The 21,214-nt window shown below is 38.6% G+C and overlaps 2 protein-coding genes across 3 annotated transcripts; both read right to left on the bottom strand.

Annotated features, from left to right (window-relative positions):
• Nucleotides 1–269: 269 nt before the first annotated feature.
• LOC121522479 (CD209 antigen-like protein C) lies at nucleotides 270–9,839 on the bottom strand. The gene is made up of 7 exons (XM_041806919.1): nucleotides 9,701–9,839; nucleotides 9,520–9,618; nucleotides 6,984–7,163; nucleotides 5,246–5,388; nucleotides 3,514–3,617; nucleotides 3,101–3,250; nucleotides 270–449 (listed from the first exon to the last, which is right to left on the bottom strand). Coding segments are annotated over exons 1-7 (756 nt in total). The 5' UTR covers nucleotides 9,780–9,839; the 3' UTR covers nucleotides 270–448.
• Nucleotides 9,840–12,240: 2,401 nt separating this feature from the next.
• LOC121522481 (CD209 antigen-like protein C) lies at nucleotides 12,241–21,214 on the bottom strand. 2 transcript variants are annotated; one of them, XM_041806920.1, is made up of 6 exons: nucleotides 21,074–21,214; nucleotides 20,882–20,983; nucleotides 17,036–17,209; nucleotides 15,449–15,591; nucleotides 13,856–13,959; nucleotides 12,241–12,514 (listed from the first exon to the last, which is right to left on the bottom strand). In XM_041806920.1, the coding sequence occupies exons 1-6, from the start codon at nucleotides 21,150–21,152 to the stop codon at nucleotides 12,364–12,366; spliced, it is 753 nt and encodes a 250-aa protein (XP_041662854.1). In that variant the 5' UTR covers nucleotides 21,153–21,214; the 3' UTR covers nucleotides 12,241–12,363. The 2 variants fall into 2 exon arrangements, with proteins under 2 accessions (XP_041662854.1, XP_041662855.1); XM_041806921.1 differs by lacking the exon at nucleotides 20,882–20,983 and having other exon boundaries at nucleotides 21,074–21,208.

The following is a 21,214-nucleotide window of genomic DNA, read 5'->3' as shown; positions in this document are numbered from 1 at the left end:
ATTGTAATTTAAATTAGGGTATCACAATATAATTGGCATGTCATTGACAACAGCAGATATGAAAATTCATGCTGATATTTACAACTGAGATAACAGCCCTAAAACAAGGAGCTCAGTGAACAAAAGATTTACAAATGCATAGGGAAACTGACTGGTAAAGACAGGTAACAGAAGTGGGAGTAGTCAACAATAGTGTTGCTCTCTGAATAACGACACTGTGGTTTGATCACAGACAGCTGGGTGCAGAAACCATCCTGCAGAAAACTCACTCTGTTTGGACAAACTCTGAAGTCTCTCCAGATCTTTCCTCATGTCAGTGAGGCTGACATTCAGAAGGTCCCTCTGTTCAGTCAGTGAGGACAGCTGCTGATCTTTGGCCTAAAGACGCTTGGTTAGATTGGCTTTGGTGGCAGAGAGCGCTGCAGATGAACGATGAACTGAGGCTCGGTCTAAAATATTTGAAGAAAAATGTTTATTTAACAATAAAAAGCTGTCTGCATTCATTCTTTCTTTCATTTTAGTTTTTCATTTATTTTTTTTTATATTCACATACAGGTGCATTAAGATGTCACTGCACAAACATAATAAATAATAATCATTGTCTTACATAAACAAAACAAATAAAATATACAAAGAATACTACCCCCCACCCCTCACATTCACCCTCATCATTCATATTCACAATCATACCCATTCAACCACACACGCACATGCTTCGGGATCAGCACCGTTCCAACAAGTACATCATGTCATATCATATGATGGCAAAGCCTTCATTATTTTTTTAGCTAAGTCCTCTCCAATGTAATCAAGCACGGGGTCCCAAATTTTGAGAAACATATTGATGTTTCCTTTTAAGATATAAGTTAATCTTTCCATTGGAAACAATTGCAGAATATTACTAAACCAGTCAGAAATAAATGGTTCCATGTCAACCAGCCAATGTTGTACAACTGTTAGTCTTGCACAATATAATAGTAATGATATTAATTTTGTATGTTGTCTTAATTTTCCATCTGTGATAGATACCCCAAGATACATCGGAGAGGACAGGGCTTTACAGTCATTTTTATGATTTTAGTAATGATTTCACACACTTCCACCCAATATTTCTTTTGTCTTTGGACTCAACCACATTAAATGGACATAAGAACCCACTTGATGTTTGCATTGTTTACATAAAGCTGAACAATTCTTATCATACTTGCTCCTTTGGTAAGGGGTAGTTTGCAGTTTATGTATTATTTTAAATTTAATTTTGTGCGATTTATAGCAACAACATTTTTTTTTAAGTTGAGCATGATTGTATTCCATTGTTCATTTGTTATTTTAGTGCCTAGATCGTGCTCCCAAGATCCCTTGCTGTTCTATAATCAGTAAGATTTACAAATGCATAGGGAAGCTGACTGGTAAAAACAAGTAACAGAAGTGGGAGTAGTCGACAATAGTGTTGCTCTCTGAATAACGACACTGTGGTTTGATCACAGACAGCTGGGTGCAGAAACCACACAGCAGAAAACTCACAATCAAGTGCCTAATGTTTCAGACACAAAAATCTCTCATTATAGGCCTCATTCAACTGGCAAATCTAGATAAACATCTAACATTCACATATTTAAAACAATTCTGGACTTATCAGTGGCTTTTTAATACTACTACAGATTTATTTATTTTTCGGCTCCTTCTCAGGAGTGGCCAGCCTGCCAAAATGACTCCAAGACCACATTGACGATTCATCCAGGGGTTCCCAAAAGAACCCAGAACAACATCTAAAGACCTGCAGGCCTCACTTGACTCAGTTAATGTCAGAGTTCAGGATTCAACAATAAGAAAGAGCCTGGGAAAAAATAGCATCAATGGGAGAGTTCATAAAACTATGGAGTCCATATTCTGTGGACTGACAAGACAACAATTATACTGGTGTAAAACTAAAAATCTGGTGTAAAACTAGCAGAGCATTTCATCCAAAGAACATCATACCAACAGTCAAACATGAAGGTGGTAGTGTGGAGTTTTGGTGCTGCTTTGCTGTTTCAGGACCTGGACCACTTGTCTTAATTGATGGAACCATGATTTTGTAAACAAGCAAAATGATTTTGACGTTTGTCTCATATTTTTACCTTTTGAACTTATGAATTTGACTTTTAAGTCATATTTTCCCCTTTAAACTCATGAATCCAACTTTATCTCATAATTTCACCTTAAAAACTCCTAACTTTGACATTTATATCACATTTTTACAGTTGATTTTAATCCATCGTTTTATTGTTTTTAACAAGTTATTCACAGGCTGCTCCACCTCTTCACACAAGGCTTAACCTGATTGATAATGAAATCATAACTGAAATTTTTTAAAACTGGGATCTTTTCCTTACAAAGGGAGGTGGTATGTCTGCAAGGTCCAGGTCTTGGGTTAGGGTCTTATTAAAAAAAAAAGATTTAGACAGCATAACTATTGATTTTCATCCATTTATTTAAATGCATACTACTCAAAGAGATCCTAAGTCTGCAGCTCCCTCTCTCCCTTCTTCAGTGTGCAGCAGGCAGGTGTGGAAGAGACATTATTGTCATCACTCTTTGTCTGTTAAACATTTTTCTGAACAGTTTTTGAATGAAAATCAACATTATATCAAAATAAAATATTGACACTTCTTCAATGCAAGGCTATGCACCACAGAGAGTAATTTAATTTTGAATTATGTTATATTTGCTAATTTTGCTCTTTTATGAATAAAAACAAAGCTAAAGCAACTCTGCCATACAATTTGATATATGCACATAAATATAAAGCTTCTGCTGCATAAATTCTGTTTACAGTCCATGATTTACAATGAATATCACTTTGTAAAAATGTCTCTGATGGAAAATTAATGACAAAACACAAGAAGAGGACACACAATTACATTATGACTTTATAGAAGTGGGTAAATAAAAAATGTGAGGTGCTTCCTGGTGGTGTGGACTATAAAACTACAAATATTGAAATAATTCACACATTGACCAAAAGAATCAGGTCAGAAACTTAAAAGTTGGCCTTAAAAATCAAAATGAAAAAAAGGGATACATTTAGATTATTTTCAATGCTTAATAAACACTCAACTATTTCTCACAAATCCACAGCATGGACCGATCACATCGCATATCATTCCAATTTGCCTCCTTTGCACGATCGTTCATGATATGAACACAGTCCTCTTCACCCCATTGGGGATTTCTTCCATTAGAATCAGGCTGCCCACGCCCCCAGTATCTGAAAGAGGTTAACAAGTGTGAATTTCACAGGAATGATCACTTTCCTTAAAAGAGTAACTGCCTCCTTTGACTGCAGTTTACCAACCAGGTTTTGTATTGTGTGCAAGCTGGTCTTAAAATTGAACATTTCCTTTGATTTAGGGTTGAGTTAAAGGCCTTGATAAAACAAAAAAAAATCATGACTGTGCCACAGGAATCATTATGTATGTGCCTGAATTCAAGACATAAAACAACAACAAAACACATCACTGTATGCCTTACTTCAGAGTCAGCTGAGTGCCATCGGTCCATTTCCAGGTGTCTTCAGTGTCTCTGTCAGTCAAACCAATCCAAGCCCAACCCTTGAGGGTGTTAGTGAGAAATTCCTGTTGAAGGTAGAGAGCCTGCATTTATAATAACTGTAAAGCTCAGGTAATTTGGTGGAATAAATCTATGATGTACAACAACAAAACCGCTCTTTAAATCAAATGATACATAAATACTTAAAGCAGATAGAAAGTCAAATGGTAGAGTCTAGGTAAGCATCAGTATTGACTGAATAAAGGTGTATAAAAACAAGCACAACAGCAGAATAGAAGAATTCTTAGGTTAACTTTATTTCCCCTCTGGTGGGGAAAAGCCAGAGCTGGAGTGGGAGTTGAATCATTAACAGTTAAATATAGCTGGTCTTTCCTCCAGACATGTAACAGGCTGTGGGACTCCTGAAAAGGGCTGGATGCTCCTCTATTCCAGATTCTCCCAGGATAAGGCCCCGGATGGGTGTGGGGACACTCACAGTTGCATTAGGAGCGCTCCTGGTTGCCTTCCCATGGAGGTCATCCCAGCATGTCTAACTGAGAGGAGACTTCAAGGTAGACCCAGGGTTCACTGGAGGGATGATATAACTGACCTAGTCAGGCAATACCTCTGAATCCCCCAGGAAGAGCTGGAAAATGTTGCTGGGGAGAGGGAAGTCTAGGCTGACTTGCTTAGCCTGATGCCACTGTGACCTGGCCCAGATAAGCCGGAGAAAATGGATGGATAGATGGATCGCCATTTTGTGGCCTCGGGTCGTGGAGAGGAACGCTCTGACTGTTGTTGTTATTACAATTATGTATGTGGCCTCCTTGAAATTGGTGGGTGAGGTCTCAAAACAGGCACAGCCTCCATTGTTCTACTGCAGGACTTAAACACCCATATGAGTAATGACATAGACCACTTGGTGGAGTGTGATTGAGAGAAACGACATGTCTGATTTGATCCCAAGTGGTGCTTTGTTACTGGACTTCTATGCTGGTCATGGATTGGCTTTTACAAACCAACTATGTTCCAGCATAGAGCTGTCATAAGTGTACCCAACAGCAGAAGACTAACTAAATGGGTAGTGAGGGTGAACTGGGAACTCCTGGCAGAGCGTTTTGCATGTGAGGTCTTCAACGCCCACCTCTGGAAGAATGTCTTGTGCATCCTGGTTGAGGATATTGAGTCTGAGTGGTCTATATTCAGAGTCTCCCCCTTTTTGGAAGTTACTGCTAGGAGTTGTAGCAAGAAGACTATCAGTGACTGTTGTGTCGACAACTTAAGAACCCACTGGTGGATATCTGCAATCAGGCTGAAAAAAGAGGGCTTTTAGACTTGGATAGGCCAGGCTTCTGTGAAAGAATGTGTCAGGTACAGAGTGGTTTAGAGGGCTGCAGCCTCAATGATTGTGGAAGCAAAATTCCGGTTGTAGAAGGATCTCGGAGAGGCATGGGGGAAGTCTTTCAGTAGGCCTTAGGAAGATGAGGAAAGACAGGGCTTGGACTGTGGATATTGTTGATGGAAGAAGCACTTACAGGAACCCCTGGGTCGAGTAGGATATGGAAAACATTGCTTCGGAGAGGGATGTGTGGGGTTGACCTGCTTAGTCATTAGTCACTATGATCCGACCAATGATAAGCAGACGTAAAAAGGTGGATAGATTGATATATAAACTATAATTAGGATGGGTAAAACTCTGCAAAGAACACATTACCTGTTCCTCAGAACTGTCGATGACCACAAGATCTGCGTCTCTGTTCCTGCAGTCTTGCCTGCTGCTGTCCCAAGAGGTTTTTCGTGCTGAGAAGAAATAACAGGAACAATGGAACATCCTCCATCTTGCAGGACAAGTTTTCTCTGTGAAACATAATAAACAAACATCAGAGAGCAGAAAAGACCTAAAACAGCAACAAATAAAATACATATGTTGCTGTCTTTTCTATGGAAAACCCCTGCAACCTTATTTTAAGTGAGGAATTTGTAATGAAAACCAGCATGTTTCATTGGTTCATTTTTCATGGTGCTTAAAAGTTGTCAGCACTCTGCTGATTCAATAAAGAGAAACAGAGATTGAAATGTCCACTGGCATTAATGTAAGCCCAAAACATTGTGGCGGGAGCATCGTGGAACAGGTACTCATGGCCAAACAGCTTCAAGCAAGTCTCACATCACCAAGTCCAATGCCAAGCGTCAGGTTGAGTGGTGTGAAGCACATCGACACTGGACTGTGGAGCAGAAATGTGTTCTGTTGAGTGAAAAATCCCAAACCCCTCTGTTTGGCAGTCAGATGTGTGAATCTGGGTTTGACTGACACTCTCAGAACATCACCTGCCTGACTGCATTGTTTCAACTATGATGTTGTAGTGGAGGAAAGACAATGGTATGGGGGTGTTTATCAGGGTTATCAGGGTTTTGGCTAGGCCCTTTATCTCCAGTGAAGACCAATCTTAATGCTTCAGCATACCAAGACATTTTAGACAATGCTTCCAACTTTGTGGCAACAGTTTGGGGAAGGCTCTTTTCTATTCCAACATGAGTATACCCCAGTGCACAAATCAAGGACTATAAAGAGTGTGGAAGAAGTTGACTTGCCTTCACAAAGCCATGACATCAACCCCATCAAGCACCTTTGACATGAACAGGAATGAAGATTGTTAGCTGGTCCTTCTCAACCAACATCAGTACCTGAACTTATGAAAACTCTACACAATGAATGGGCTCAAATTCCCAAAGAAACACCCCAGAATCTTGTGGAAAGCTTTCCAAGAAGAGAGGGTGCTGTTATGGCTGTAAAAGGGGGCCAGCTCCATTTTAAAGTAGGCTACATGTATTTGAATACAGTCATTACAGTTCCTGTTGACATTCAGCAGCCTACTTTAGCCCATATAGTGTATCATACCCATTTTCCACAGCCTCCTTAGGTCTAAATAAATCACCTGTGCTGTTTTTGGTAAAAAACAATATGTATCAGCACAAATGGAGTTTTTTCAACTTTTTTAAACCATCCTTAGATAGCCTTTCTAAAAAAAGGGTCAATTTGATGCGTGTCTCTTTAAATGAGCTTTATCTCACCCTACCCTTCTCTTCTATAGGGTGTACTGACACAAGTACAGCTCTGTTGTTCCACACAAGTGCAGCCTCTGACCAGGCCCTCAGATTTCATATTTTCAGACATAGGAAGATCATAAACAAAGGACTGGGTTGCCTTTTTCTTATTTTGTGGGTTTGTAGTTTCTCCAGATAGCCAAATATTTGTGGAAAAGTATGTTTTTGATTATGTCTCCTTTAAAGGAAGTAAAAGAGTCTGACATGATGACGAATGTCACTTGGAGTCAGTGACCACCATTTTCATGGTAATTGGTCGTTCACTTTTATCATAAAAAGACACATAAATGACGCTGTGGTTTGATCACAGACCGCTGTGAGCAGAAACCATCCTGCAGAAAACTCACTCTGCTTGGACAAACTCTGAAGTCTCTCCAGCTTTTTACTCATGTCAGTGAGGCTGACATTGAGAAGATCCCTCTGTTCAGTCAGTGAGGACAGCTGGTTATCTTTGGCCTGGAGATGCTCAGTTAGATTGGCTTTGGTGGCAGAGAGCTCTGCAGATGAACGATGAACTGAGGCTTGGTCTGAAATATTTGAAGAGAAATGTTTATTTAACAATTAAAAACAGTCTGCATTCAAAGTTAAGTTTAAGTCTGAGTATCTCTAAATTTCTCTTGGCTAGGGTAAAATGAGGAAGAAAGGCTTTTATTGTATTGTTTCAACATAGAATATAACAATAGAAAAAATATTTATCCCTATTGGCTAACATGAGTTTGGATATTGGCAAAAAACTGAAAAACAATATTGTACATGCTTAGTTTAGTCATTTCAGTGCACAAATTCTCAGAGGATTGTTTGACCATTCAGAGCAGTGGCTGCAGTTCTCTTTCTCTCTCTCCAACCATGAAAACTCACTCTTAACACAGTGTTTGGCTTTTTCGGTGGATTACAATCATTTGAATATTACAGATTAAGGCCAAAATTTATAATCACAACCGCTTAGGTCTGAATTGATCAGATGTGGTCCCTCTCTCGCCATCTGGTTTCTACACTATGACACAGTGTTGTGTTGCATGATCTTGTCCAAAAAAAGTAAATATATGAAGCGCTCTGTCCAATGTGGATGATTAGGCATTTAGTACAGGAAATCACAGGAAACTGCAGGAAAAGATACCAAGCCTTTCTTTTCAGAGGCATCATCACAAATAAAAAATGAGGTAAACTAAAAAACAAAACAATTACTTAAAAAAAGTTTACTTACTTTCCAGTTTACATAAAATAAATGGTTTGTTGAAGTGTTGTAGTACTCGATAACAGTCTTGGACTTGGTATTTTCCATCAAGATTGGTCAAGACCACCAACCCAACACTCCACAACTTGGCACAGAAAGTGCTTTCAGTTCCTTCCTCCTCTGCACCAGCTGAGAGGTTTTTTTAAAAGATTTATTTTTGGGCTTTTTTTGTTTCTTTATTGCTAGAGGAGGACAATGGAGTTGGAGACAGGGACAAGAGAGCGGGGAGAGACATATGGGAAAGGGCCAGATTTGAACCATCTGTGCCCCTGAGAGGGTTTTAGTAGAGGGGCCATAATATTGATATCCCACTGTGCACGTTTACGTCATAAAATTCTTGAGTCTCATCTTTCTTAGATGCAACCAAGCTCTTCTTTAAATCTTTATTTCCCATGAAATGATATGGAACATTACTGAATTTTGTTCAGGCTGGGCATATGATGTAATGTTTCAGACACCAAAAACTCTTATTATAGGCCTCATTCAACTGGCAAATCTAGATAAACATCTAAAATTCACATATTTAAAACAATTCTGGACTTATCAGTGGCTTTTTAATACTACTACAGATTTATTTATTTTTCGGCTCCTTCTCAGGAGTGGCCAGCCTGCCAAAATGACTCCAAGACCACATTGACGATTCATCCAGGGGTTCCCAAAAGAACCCAGAACAACATCTAAAGACCTGCAGGCCTCACTTGACTCAGTTAATGTCAGAGTTCAGGATTCAACAATAAGAAAGAGCCTGGGAAAAAATAGCATCAATGGGAGAGTTCATAAAACTATGGAGTCCATATTCTGTGGACTGACAAGACAACAATTATACTGGTGTAAAACTAAAAATCTGGTGTAAAACTAGCAGAGCATTTCAGAGCCTTGAAGAAATTTGCTTAGATTCTAGATTTTTGCATTGTTTTTGCAGATATCTTGTTTTGTTGCTGCCAAATAATTTTCAAAGCAAACTAAAATAAAAGAGAGAGTGTTCTTTAACTGTTCAACCTTTTGATGATTTTTAAAATGTTTTTTAATGGTCTTGATCTTGTCTCAGGCTCAGCTTGTCTTGGTCTCTACCCCCAAATGTCTTGGTTAGTCTCGTTGCACTCTGGTGTCAGGCATGTCTTGGTCTCAGATACTGTGGTCACTCCTGTATCATATGCTCTCTTTCACTCTCTCCGACCTTGAAACCTTGCTTTAAACACAGTGTTTGTGCCCATTCTGTGGATTTCAATCATAAAACCTGATGGATTAAAACATTTTTGAAATGATCAGATGTGTTCCCTCTCTCTCCAGCTTCTGGTTTTGTAGAATATGACATATTTTGGTATCACATGAGCTTGTGCAAAGAAAGTAAATGGCTCTGTTAAGAGGGAATGGACCCAGTGCTTTCTTGACCTTATTCACAGAATAAATGAACCATGAAACATCTTCTCTGCTTCATTATTGTGTCTTGTATTGCAAAATCTTGCAATGAAACAAATATCACTGAATTGAATCAGTCTTAAGTAAACAGATACAGATGAAAATACTACTACAGTGTCTCAATTTTTACACTGGATCATCTTTCCTCAGCAAATATCCTTGTGCAGTGCACATCATGACACATCCTGCAAAAGTAAAAATATGGTTTAGGATAAATAAAACTGACTCACAGACACAGAGGCCAACAATCCCAGCCAGCAGGAGAAAATTTAGCAGTCCAAGAAGAAGAACAACAGGTCTGTAAAATCTCTGATATGAGCTTCCAGGACCTGAACACAGCCAGAACCATATAAGACAATGCTGCATGATGATACATATACTTCAAAGCTCAGACATAGTGAGGACTCTTACTTGTCTGGATGGTCTGTGTCTTTTCATTGTCAGGTTTCTCATAATCAATGTTGGCGTAGATTTCATCCATTTCTTCCATTGATGCCTTCTGTTTCCTATAAGCTTCACTCTGGATTGTCCACTGCGTTTGAATGCTGTAAAAGTCCTTTGGGTTTTAAGGTCAAGTTTTTTATTTGATGTATGAGGAAATGACACGTTTCAGAAGTGAAAAAAATAGTTTCCTGATAAGGGAATTAGGACAGGAAATCACAGAAGGCTGCAGGGAAAGATACCAAACCATTCTTTTCAGAGGCATCATCATAGTTTAAAAAATGAGTACAAAACAAAACAAAACCCTTTTTATGTTTTTTTTGTATTTATTATAATTATTCTAATGTATTTTTTTGTGTTTAAAAAATGGAAATGAATTTAACCTCCTAATTTATCTCATTTTAATTTTTATTCCTATTTCATCTTTTATTTGTATTTCTGATTTTATTAAAAAAAAATTATTTCTATTTTTTTTTTTTTTTTACTTTGATTAACTTCTCTTTTTTTTGGATTTTATTAGCTGGAACTTCTTCTGTAATCTTTCATCACTAAATGCACTTGTAAAACGATAAATATGCAAGTAAAATAATAACCATCCTGTTCACTGCATTAAAAAACTGCTGAAAATTTATTTAATTCTGTGTTTCTCATAAATTAACTATCTGTATTTGCATTTGAGTTCAAAAACATGAATGTTAGTACAAGGAATTATCATGTCTTTAGCTCATTAACTCTAAATCAGAAATAATACTTTTTAACATTCAAACTCCTTCAACCTCATGCTTTCTTGTCTTGGTACTCTTTCAGAAAATATCAGACCCACAGCCAGAAATCCTGGAGTAATATTTGATTCAGATCCTACCTTCACATCCCATATCAGTAAAGTTGTCCAGTCAAGCTTTTCCCATACCCAAACCATCGCGACAATAAAAACTGTACCCAACCAAGCAGACCTTACAAAAGTCATCCGTGTACTCATCTTCTCCAGACTCGATTATTGTAACTCTCCTCCCCGCGGCATCAGTCAAAGATCCCTCTCTGACCTACAGCTGGTCCAGAATGCAGCAGCTAGGCTTCTAACTGGTTTTAATAGATGGCATCACATCACCCCTATTTTAGCATCCTTACACTGGCTCCCTGTAAGTTTTAGAATTGGTTCAAAAATTTTCCTCTTTACTTTTAAAGCACTGAAGGACCTGGCTCCAAGCTATTTAGCTGAACTTTTCAACCCTTATGAGCCAAGCCGCAGTCTTAGATCCTCGGCCGGGGGCCTCCTGGTCGTTCCAAGGTCGAGGCTTAGGACTAAAGGTGACAGGGCTTTCTCTGTCAGGGCGCCTCGACTTTGGAACGACCTGCCAGAGGAGATAAGGCATACAGAATCAGTGATATCTTTTAAATCACTTCATGAAAGTCATTTTTATACACTTGCTTTTATGTAATGTCGTCTAAAATCTTTTATCCCATCTTCCCTTTCTCTATCAGTTTTATCTTTTAAATTTTCCTCTGCATCCTGAAATTTTACCTTAAAGCTTTTATGTCTGCTCCTCTCTGCTTTGTATTTTTACCTTGCTTGTTTCTCATTGCAACTGTATCTCTTCTCTTCTCCCAGTTATTTTCAGAGCTTTTAACCCTCCCTCCACTTTTACTGTTTTTTACCTATTTATGCTGCTGTGTCCTTATAGCTGATTAATATTGTTATTTTGATTTTATCATGACTAGAATTTTACCACTACCAGCTTTCTAATTTTTGTATTATGACTCATCTATCTCTACACATTTTAATTGCTTTTATTCTACTTCTTACTGCTTTGATTCATATTCCTTTCCGTCTCTTCCTATTATTTTAATACATTTCTGGTCCTTAGGTCTCTTTTTATGTAGCTAGGTTCCTGTGTTGCCTGGATTTGTCTAGGTTATTCTGGGTTTTAGGGTTTTTTTTTAATTCTTGGTCCTTCATTTTATTCTGGAATTTTATATATCAAGGTTTCATAATGTACTTCTAACTTGACATGTTTTCAGGCTCTATCATGGGTCTACTAGGATGATGATAATGTTGGAGTTACATTGCTGGCTTTATTTTCATGGGATCTCATGTTGATGAGGTTTTGAGTAGTTGTTATGGTCTTTGCTTGTGTTATGATGCTTTGTTTTATTTGTGTTTCTGCTTATTGTCAAAGCACTTATTATTATTATTATTATTATTATTATTATTATTATTATTATTATTATTATGAAAGCAACCTATTGTTCCATCCATTGAATTATTAGTAATCACAGGGTCAAAATTGAGAATATCCAAATATCTGGAACAATTTGGCCCTTTGGCATTAGCAATAACATTAATACAGCCCTCTTGGTAAAGAGAGTTCCCCTCCCTGATTTAAGTCTTTCATGTTGTTTCCATGCTTTGTTTGTCATTTAAGCCAGCTGCTACACAACAATCCCACTTTTGCTGTCCACTGTAGTTAGAGACATGATGATAGAGACAAATGTCTACAAGTGGTCTTTATTATTATTATTATTTTTTACAGAACAACAGATAATCTTAATACCAGAATAAATCATTTTTTTGAGCAACTCATGATGCAAATAACATCAGTTATGTTTTATTTCAACACTCCATAAATTCTCAACTATTTTTCACAAATCCACAGCATAGTTGAATCACATTTCACATCATTCCAATTCGCCTCTTTTTTACCATTGTTTCTGAAGTGAGCACAGTCTTCTTCACCATATACTGCATGTCCTCCTCCATTATCAGGCTGCCCTCTCAACCAGTATCTGTAAGAGATTAAAAGGTGACTTTAGCAGGATTTCACAATAAAAGAGTAACGTTGTGTATAAAGAAAAAAAAAAGGTTCCTTTGACTGAATTTAACTATTTGGTTTGATTTGGGACCGAGTTACATCCCTTGATTAAAGAAAATCTACTGGTCACATATATAGTCCAAGAGCTGTGTAAGTGCCTGTGTTCAAGCTAAGACTTTAAACAACAAGACTAGGTTAAAACTTAGTATATGGCTGACTGCAACTGTCTGTGATGTCTGTTGAAATGCCTGACTGAAATGTGTTCTGGCAGAGTGATTTTGTCATGATTGTTAGTAGTTGTAGAGGTTACTGAAATGTAAAAAGCTACATGTTGTCCTCTCTCTCTGTCTATCTCCCTCTGTGTATATGAAGCCCTGAGCAGCGTCATCCCTCCTCCCCTTCTGCTTTTCTTCTACCGCATCTGATTGGTTAAACACTGACATACACACAGAGCGACTCAGCAGCAGTTAGAAAATGGAGGGGAAAATACGCTCTCTGTATTCTGTGTTGTTAGTGCACGAAGGGGAGTCATCACTAAAGGAATGGGCAAAAACCTCTCCTTTGCACAAGACAAGCTGTCGGTGTGGCTCTCTTCTCTGGTTTGAACAAGAACAGCGGTCCTACTGTGACATCCAAACTAACAGCTAACGATGGACAATGCAGGACAAGCCCACTGCCATGATTGAAAAGCCATGCCGAAACAGACTAGTACTGAGAGAATATTTTTTTCAGTCACAGAAAGCTTTCAGTGTTGCTCTCTGCACTTGTTTGGATTTAGACACGTTGTCTGGTTCAGACAACAGCCAGCTGCGGCTCAGTCCCAGCTAATGACAGGCCTGCTAGTGCAATTATTAGCTGGGACACAACAACTCATTAGCTGTATACAACAACTGACCCTTTCCCCATAACTATCACATAGTCATGCCAAAGCGGGGCGGCACAGGAGTGAAAACATCTTTCCCAACATGAAAATCTTACAGGGTTGTTTTATTCTTTGTCATACAGAAATGTGTCCCAGTTCTGGTAAAAATGGGGCTAAAGCTAAATCTAAGGTATTAAGGTAGGAAGCCATTAGAGGGCTTTCAGTCCAACTAAACCCCACCCATAGCGCAACTCTGTATATATGGCTCTAGTTAACACAGTGGAGGCAGCCATTACCGCCAACATTCAGTACAAGCAAACCCAACTGTGTTATGTTGGGGCTCTCAAAGTAGCATCACTTAGTCAGTCAGTTACTTACTCAGACACAGAGAGAGGCATCTGCACAGCTGACCTCAGCGGTCAGCCAACAATATGAAATCAGTGTGTGCCTTACCCCTGAGTCAGCAGGGTGCCATCTGTCCATTTCCAGGTGCTTTCATTCTCTTTGTCACTCAGACCAATCCAAGTCCAATCCATGAGGTTGTTAGTGAGGAATTCCTGTTGAAGATGATGATCTATTAATTCTTATAGCAGATAAACAGTCAAATGGTAGACTCTATGTAAACATCAGTATTGACTGGATAGATTTAGAAAAACAAGCACAACAGCAGAATAGGACAATAGTGGTCGTGGCCAGTGGAAGAATTCTTAGATCAGCTTTCTTTCTCCCCTCTGGCAGGGAAGAAGCTGGAGCTTAAGTGGGAGATGAACTGCTTTGCACCAGACACATAAACTCTGGAAAGGGGCTGGATGCACCTCTCTTCCAGAGTAGCCCAGGATGACAGGGTGGGTGTTTTGATACTCACAAACCTTGCAAACGGGGTAGCACCAGGATGGCACCTGGTCACCTCCCCATCATGTGCAACTAGGATAGGACCTCCAAGATGACCCAGGACTTGCTGGAGGGACTATATATCCAACCTGGTCTGGCAATACCAGGAAGAGCTGGAACATGTTGCTGGGAAGAGGGATGTCTTGGCTGACTTGCTAAGCCTGCTGAGACTGCAACCTGGTCCTGGACAGTGTGGCCTTTTATTGTGGCCTCAGGTGAGCCTGAGAATAAGGCTCTGACTGTTGTTGGTACATATGGATGGAATTGCAATCTGGAGTCCACTGTCTTCTTGCAGTTACTGGGTGTGGTCTCGAAACAGGTACAGCCTCCATTGTTTTACTGGAGGACTTCTACACCCTGGGACGGGGCTTGGACTGAGGATACTGAGGGGCAGAAGATGTACTTTGAGTAACTCCTGGGTTTCCTCAGGAAAGTGGCTGCACTCAGCCTTATAGGGTGAACATGGACATGCAGATTTAGACTGGAGTAGCACTGCTGCTCCGTCAGATTGAAAGAAGCCAGTTGAAGTGGTGTTGGCATCTGATCAGGTTGCCTCTCTGTGGAGGTCTCCCAGGCACACCAAACTGAAGGAGACCTGACCCAGAAGTTACTAGAAAGATGGCATATCTTATCTGGCCTGGGAACACTTCAGAATCCAATAAAACTGTAGGGTTTGCATTCACAAATGGCCTTTCAAGTTATTTCAATTCTGGGTAAGGTGGTACAAAAGACACAAACACGTTTCAACAAGCAGTCTTCCTCGGCATTGACAAGGCTGCTTGTTGAAATGCATTTGGGTGAAGACAACACTGAGAAGGACTGCTTGTCGAAATGCATTAATTGTGTCTTTTGTACTGCCATAACCAGAATAAAAATAAATGGAAAGGGCATTTTTGAGAACTGACCCTTTAGTTTTCTTGAAAGTCTTTTATTTGGTGGTGCACTTTAAGAAGTTGGATCATTCAAGTATTGATTTTGCCTGTTTCAATACCTCAGAATACCTCAGGAGGATCTGGAAAACACTTCTTGGGAGAGGAAGGCCTGGGCTGACCTGCTTAGCCTGTCATGAATGAATCTATAAGTGGACTTAAATAGGTGGATGGATGGCTATAAACTGTGATTTTGATGAGGAAAACTCCACAAAAAACACATTACCTGTTCCTCAGAACTGTCAATGACCACAAGATCTGCGTCTCTGTTTCTGCAGTCTCGCCTGCTTCTGTCCCAAGAGGTTTTTTGTGTTGAAAAGAGATAACAGGAACACTGGAACATCACCCATCCTGCAGGGCAAGTTTTCTCTGTGAAACATGATGAAAAAATAACATTACAGAGCAGAAAAGAAGAAAACACTCACAAAAAATTGTGTCCAAGACCATCCTGAACATCTAATTCGATCTAGGATCTGGGTTTTATAGATGTGTAAACAGGATTGTTAGGCTTTTATTTCACTTGGAGTCTGATACAAAGCTTTTAGTCAAGCAACAACATGGAGACTTGAACGGCAAAAAAGGCTGACTACATGGCAATCTGTTCAAAACAACATGTTTATATCACCTGACAACTACAGAAAAACAAATATTAATTAATACTGTATGTTTTTGTTTCTTTGGACTCTTATACTGTCATACATATCTGCAGTAGTGGAGAATTTCTTTCTTTATACTGCCTCCAGGATGTAAGCCTTTTAAAGTATAGACAGTTTAATGTATTCACAATGTGTTAGGGTCAATAATGTACAGAAAACAAAAAACATCAACAAAAAAATGGCATTTACAGGCAAAAAAGCAGCAAGAAAAGAAGGTGAAAATGGGTGAAAAGTGACAAAAATGGAAAAAAAAAACACGAAAGGCCGCTAAAATATGCAAGAGTGGCAAAAAGATGTTGCAAAATGGGCAAAAGTGGCAAAAAGGTCATATGGTGGCATACATGGGCATAAAGTGGCAACAAAAACCAATAGAAAAAGAGGGCAAATTGTTAAATAGTGGCAAAATGGGTAAAAAGCAGACAAAAAGACATTAATTGGCATACAGGGACAATGATAAAAGTGGCATAAACAGGCAAAAACTTGTGAAAAATTCAAAATAAGTAGCAAAAGTGGGTAAAATGTGCAAAAATGGGTTGAAAGTGGCCAAGTGGCAATAATGAATGGAAAAAGTGGTGAAATGGGTTAAAAAGTACCACAAATAAACAATTCCAACATCAGAGCCCGCTAATAGTCTGACACACTTTTCACCTCCAAAATGAGGGAATGCTTAGGCACTATACAAGAACAAAACTGGGGATTCTCTGAGTATTTCAGGGGCCCAGCTTAAACTTTTGGCGAGCCTGCCGTTACACATGACAAGGATTGTGGTTGTTTTCTTCGGGTTTCCTTCATTCAGAGAGAAAACTTAAGGGTAGTGCTTAAGAGAACATATCAATATTGCCTTAAGCTAAACACATTTTGTGTGATAGTTAACCTGGATTGTCAGAATCCATGTGGGATGCGGGTGGAATATGACACACCTGTTGTGGGTGCAGATGGGAGTGGAAAGCTTGCACTGTAGGAATGGGCGGTTATGGTCAGAAATCCAGTGGGATTAAGAAAAGAGTCCCAAACAGGGCTCTGGACTGTATGCCCACCCAGTGATGGCGGGTGCATACGACTTGGGAAAGCTAAGCCTTCTAAAATGTTCTGTTGGTGTTTAAATGTAAAATTGCCTATGTTCTGAATAATGACACTGTGGTCAGCAGAAAACTCACTCTGTTTGGACAAACTCTGAAGCTTCTCCATCTCTCTCCTCGTGTTGGTGAGGCTGACATTCAGAAGGTCCCTCTGTTCAGTCAGTAAGGACAGCTGCTGATCTGTGGCCCGGAGGCGGTCGGTTAGATTGGCTTTGATGGTGGAGAGCTCTGCAGATGAATGACGAGCTGAGTCTGAAATAATTCAAAGAAAAAATGTTTTATTAACAATAAAGAACTGCGTGCATCTTACGTTATGTTTCTTCAAGTCTAAATATTTTCAACACTTTTCCTGGCTAGGGTAAAATGTTAAAAATGCTTGTACAGCATTTTTAACATCACTTAAACTGTGGAAGTTTATATTCACAATATGTACTTCCACCATCAGGGGGCTCTCAGTCAAAACAATAATGACAGATGATGCACACCTCTGACTTCTCTGCTTCTAATTTCTTACTCTGAATCAAGTTCCTTAAAAACCCTGTTCCCTATGCGGTGTATTTACTGAAACATAACCATCACTTTGGCTTCATGGATACATTTTACACAAAGAGGGAGACGGGCTGTTAAGAGAGCCCTTCCTGATTTACACTGCAAAAAAATGTATCTTAAAAAATAAAATGTTGGTTCACTGGTCAGTGATCACATCTTTAGAGCAACCCCATTTCCAAAAATATTGGGGCTCTGTGCAGAATGTAAATATAAACAAATCATTGCATTTGCAAATCTAATTAACCAGTATTTTAACCACAATGAAACATAAACAACCAATCAGATGTTAAAACTGAGACATTTAACAGTTCATGAAAAATACTAGCTCAATTTGAATTTGATGGTAGCAATACATCTCAAAATAGTAAGGACAGGACAAGAGAAGGATGGAAGAGTGAGCAGTACTCATGAATAACAGCTGGATAAGCATTTTGCAACTAATTAGGTTATAAGGTATAAAAGGAGCATTTAGAGGCAGAGTCACTCAGAAGTAAAGATGGGCAGTGGCTCACCCATCTGCAAAAAAACTGCATCTAAAAACTGTGGAACAATAACAGAAAAATGTTTCTCAATATAAATTGAGAAGACTTTGAATACCTAATAATTAACAGTCCATAATATCATCAAAAGATTCAGAGAATCTGGATAGATCTGTGTGCAGCAAGGAGAAGGCCAAAGGTCAGATGCTTGTGATTTTCGGGCGCTCAGGTGGCACTGCATTAAAACAGGCATGATTCTGTACTGGAAAATCACTGCATGGGCCCAAGAACACTTCCAGAAATCACTGTCTTTCAACACAGTTTACCAAACTGTGTGAACATGTTTGTGTGTGTGTTTATGTGAGCATGATCCAGAAATGCTGCCATCTTCTCTGAGTCAATGCTCATTGAAAATTGACTGAGGCAAAATGGAAAACTGTTCAGTGGTCAGATGAATCAAAATTTGAACTTCTTTTTGGCCTGTGGACTGAAGAGGAGAGGGACTATCCAGCTTGTTATCCCATCTCTGCTTCTGTGATGGTAAGGGGCTGCATTAGTTAAAATGTAATTATAATTATACCTTATATTTTTGTTCCTAAAACCTAAATGCTGTTCTACTTCTTAACTTTAAGTGCAGTGAAAAGCTTGTAAATATTGTCGGTACTTATAGATTTTGATAGAACTACTTTTAGGCAGCTTAAGTATACATGAGGACCTTCCATGTCCGCTACCGATGTAAGGTTTTTTTTTCTCATAGTCTCGTCTAAAACTTCCACCAAAAAATCTAATTAACATACTATAACAAGAAATCCTCCTGAATTTTCTTTGTTGTCACTTCCTAGTCTTACTGTCAGCACAAAAAATCTACATAGGTCTGTTTTTTTAACCCTCAGGCATTTCTTTAATTTACTACCCTTTAAAGCCATTAGGGACAAAAATGTCCACTTCCAAAAAACTGCTGTAAAAACTTAACAGGTTCATATTTTTCTGCTTTTTAACATACATCTCTGAAACAACTTCAGCTGTGCTCAAAACTACCAAACATTCAATCTTTTTGAGGATTTTAACCCTTTAAATGCCAGTTTGATTACTTTAAGATCAAAAAATGTTGGTCGAATGGGAGTCAATTGGATGTTGTTGTCCACAAGTGACTCGAAAGGGTAGTAAATTTTGAATCGGATGCTACATAAAAACTAATAATGAATCAAAGTCAATATTTTGCCTAATGTTTGAAACACCCAGGACTGATTTAAAAAACACCCCCCTACCCCCCAGCTAAGTTTTCTGAAAAATAATTACTGTTTTGTGTTCTTTTTAGAAAAAATATGACCACCTGTGATCAAACTGGTATTTAAAGGGTTAAAATCCTGAAAATTATTCAGTAATGGATTGTTTTAAGTAGAACTGAAGTTGATCAAAAGATTCGACCAAAATAAAGCAGAAAAAAATATTAATGTATACTATTTTTATTGCTGTTTTTGTCCATGTTGACTTGAAAGGGTAGTGAATTTCAAATGGAATGCTACACAAAATCTAAAAATGCATCAAAGTCAATATTTTAGCTAATCATTGACATGTCCATGCTGGATTTAGAAATAATGCCCCAGCCATCTAACATTTGGTCTGAGGAAGATATCCCTTTTTTTTTGCTTTTTTTTTCTCATAAAAAACAACATTGACTTTAAGTAATCAAACTGGCATTTTAAGGGTTAAAATCCTCAAAATCACTGAATATTTGGTAGTTTGGAGCACAGCTGAAGTTCTTTAAGAGATTTATGCAAAAAAAGCAGAAAACAATATGAATCTGTTAAGTTTTTACAGCAGTTTTTTGGAAGTGGACATTTTTGTCCTTAATGGCTTTAAAGGATAGTAAATTTGTTTCACTGTGTTCCCCTAACCTGTTAGAGCAATTGAAATTAGAATTCAAAAATTTGACCAGAAAGAAACTTTGTTGCAAAAAATGAGACCATATGCACTAACACAGCCAAAATGGTGAGCAGAGAAAGAGGAAAAACTTGGCCAAATGGAGAAAAATGCCCCTATGATGCCTGAGGGTTAATGTAGTAGATTATAAATTAAAGATGTTATAGAGTCTTAGAATGTAAGAAGAGGGTCTTGAAAAGGGCCTTAAAAGTATTAACCTTATGTCAGATTTTCTGTATATACCCTGTAAACCATATACTGCATCCATCGCAACAGCATGGCTTCACTGTGTGAGTGCTGGCAGGCCAGACCTTTCACCAACAGAAAACCACCATAGAACAATTTGCCAAAGAAGACCCAGGACTATGAAGCAGCTAGAATCCTACATCAGACAAGAATGGGACAACATTTTCTCCCAAAACTCAGCAACCGGTCACCTCATTTCCTAGACGTTTACAGACTACTGTTAAAGGAAGAGGAGATGATACGCAATGGTAAACATGGCCCTGTCCCTACTTTTTTGAGATGTGATGCTGCCATCAAAATTTTCCATGAAATAGTAAAATGTTTCATTTTCAAAGTCTAATATGAGATAACATTAGATTTGAAAATCATTTCATTCTGTTTTTCTTACATTCTACACAGTGCCCCAGCTTTTTTGGAACTAGGGTGGTGAATACACTTTTTTTTTAGCAGTCTTCAGTGCATAACAAGAAATAAGCAGCAGAGGTGGACGAACCTGAGCAGCATTTATACTTTCAGCACAGTGTTTGCATTTGCAACAAAACAGATTTATTTTTGAATGAAAGTAAAAGAAATCACTAAATTATATGAGTCTAATGTAAACAGCTGAGAAATCAAAACACTGCTAGTTTCTTTATTTGAACACTTGATTATCTTCTCCTGTGAATATTTTTGAGCAAATCTTGACTTGACAACCTGCAAAAGTTTAAAGTAAGTAAAACTGACTCACAGAGGAAGCCGAGGACGATGATCCCAGCCAGCAGGAGAACATTTAGCAGTCCCAGAAAAAGAGCAATAGGGCCGTAAAATGTTTTTTGTGAGCTCTCAGGACCTGAACACAGACCGAACCATTTAAGGTAGATTATAATCCTGAATGGTAGTACCTGTTCTTGAATAGCTCAGTCAAAGTGAACAAACTTACTTGTCTGAATGGTCCGAGGCTTTCCATAGTCAAGTATTTCATCTTCAATATTGGCGTAGATTTCCTGCATTTCTGCCATTGCTGCCTTTTTCTGTTTCTTTAAAGGTCCTGTCTGCTGAATTTACTGTGGATGCTGATGTT

This window comes from Cheilinus undulatus, linkage group 15 (assembly GCF_018320785.1).
Source record: "Cheilinus undulatus linkage group 15, ASM1832078v1, whole genome shotgun sequence".
Classification (NCBI taxonomy): Eukaryota; Metazoa; Chordata; class Actinopteri; order Labriformes; family Labridae; genus Cheilinus; species Cheilinus undulatus.
This window is presented reverse-complemented; position numbering and strand designations above follow the sequence as displayed.

What these genes read in the sequence shown, in the direction of transcription:
- LOC121522479 (XM_041806919.1), bottom strand. Translation starts at nt 9,779, where the DNA reads ATGGAAGAAATGGATGAAATCTACGCCAACATTGATTATGAGAAACCT. An exon ending in GACACAGACCATCCAGACAA is followed by an intron (nt 9,619 to 9,700) that starts GTAAGAGTCCTC and finishes GGCTGTGTTCAG; the next exon opens with GTCCTGGAAGCTCATATCAG. An exon ending in GGCACTCAGCTGACTCTGAA is followed by an intron (nt 3,251 to 3,513) that starts GTAAGGCATACA and finishes AACCTCTTTCAG; the next exon opens with ATACTGGGGGCGTGGGCAGC.
- LOC121522481 (XM_041806920.1), bottom strand. Translation starts at nt 21,152, where the DNA reads ATGGCAGAAATGCAGGAAATCTACGCCAATATTGAAGATGAAATACTT. An exon ending in CATCGTCCTCGGCTTCCTCT is followed by an intron (nt 17,210 to 20,881) that starts GTGAGTCAGTTT and finishes GAATTATTTCAG; the next exon opens with ACTCAGCTCGTCATTCATCT. An exon ending in TCAGAGTTTGTCCAAACAGA is followed by an intron (nt 15,592 to 17,035) that starts GTGAGTTTTCTG and finishes CATGTTTCACAG; the next exon opens with AGAAAACTTGCCCTGCAGGA.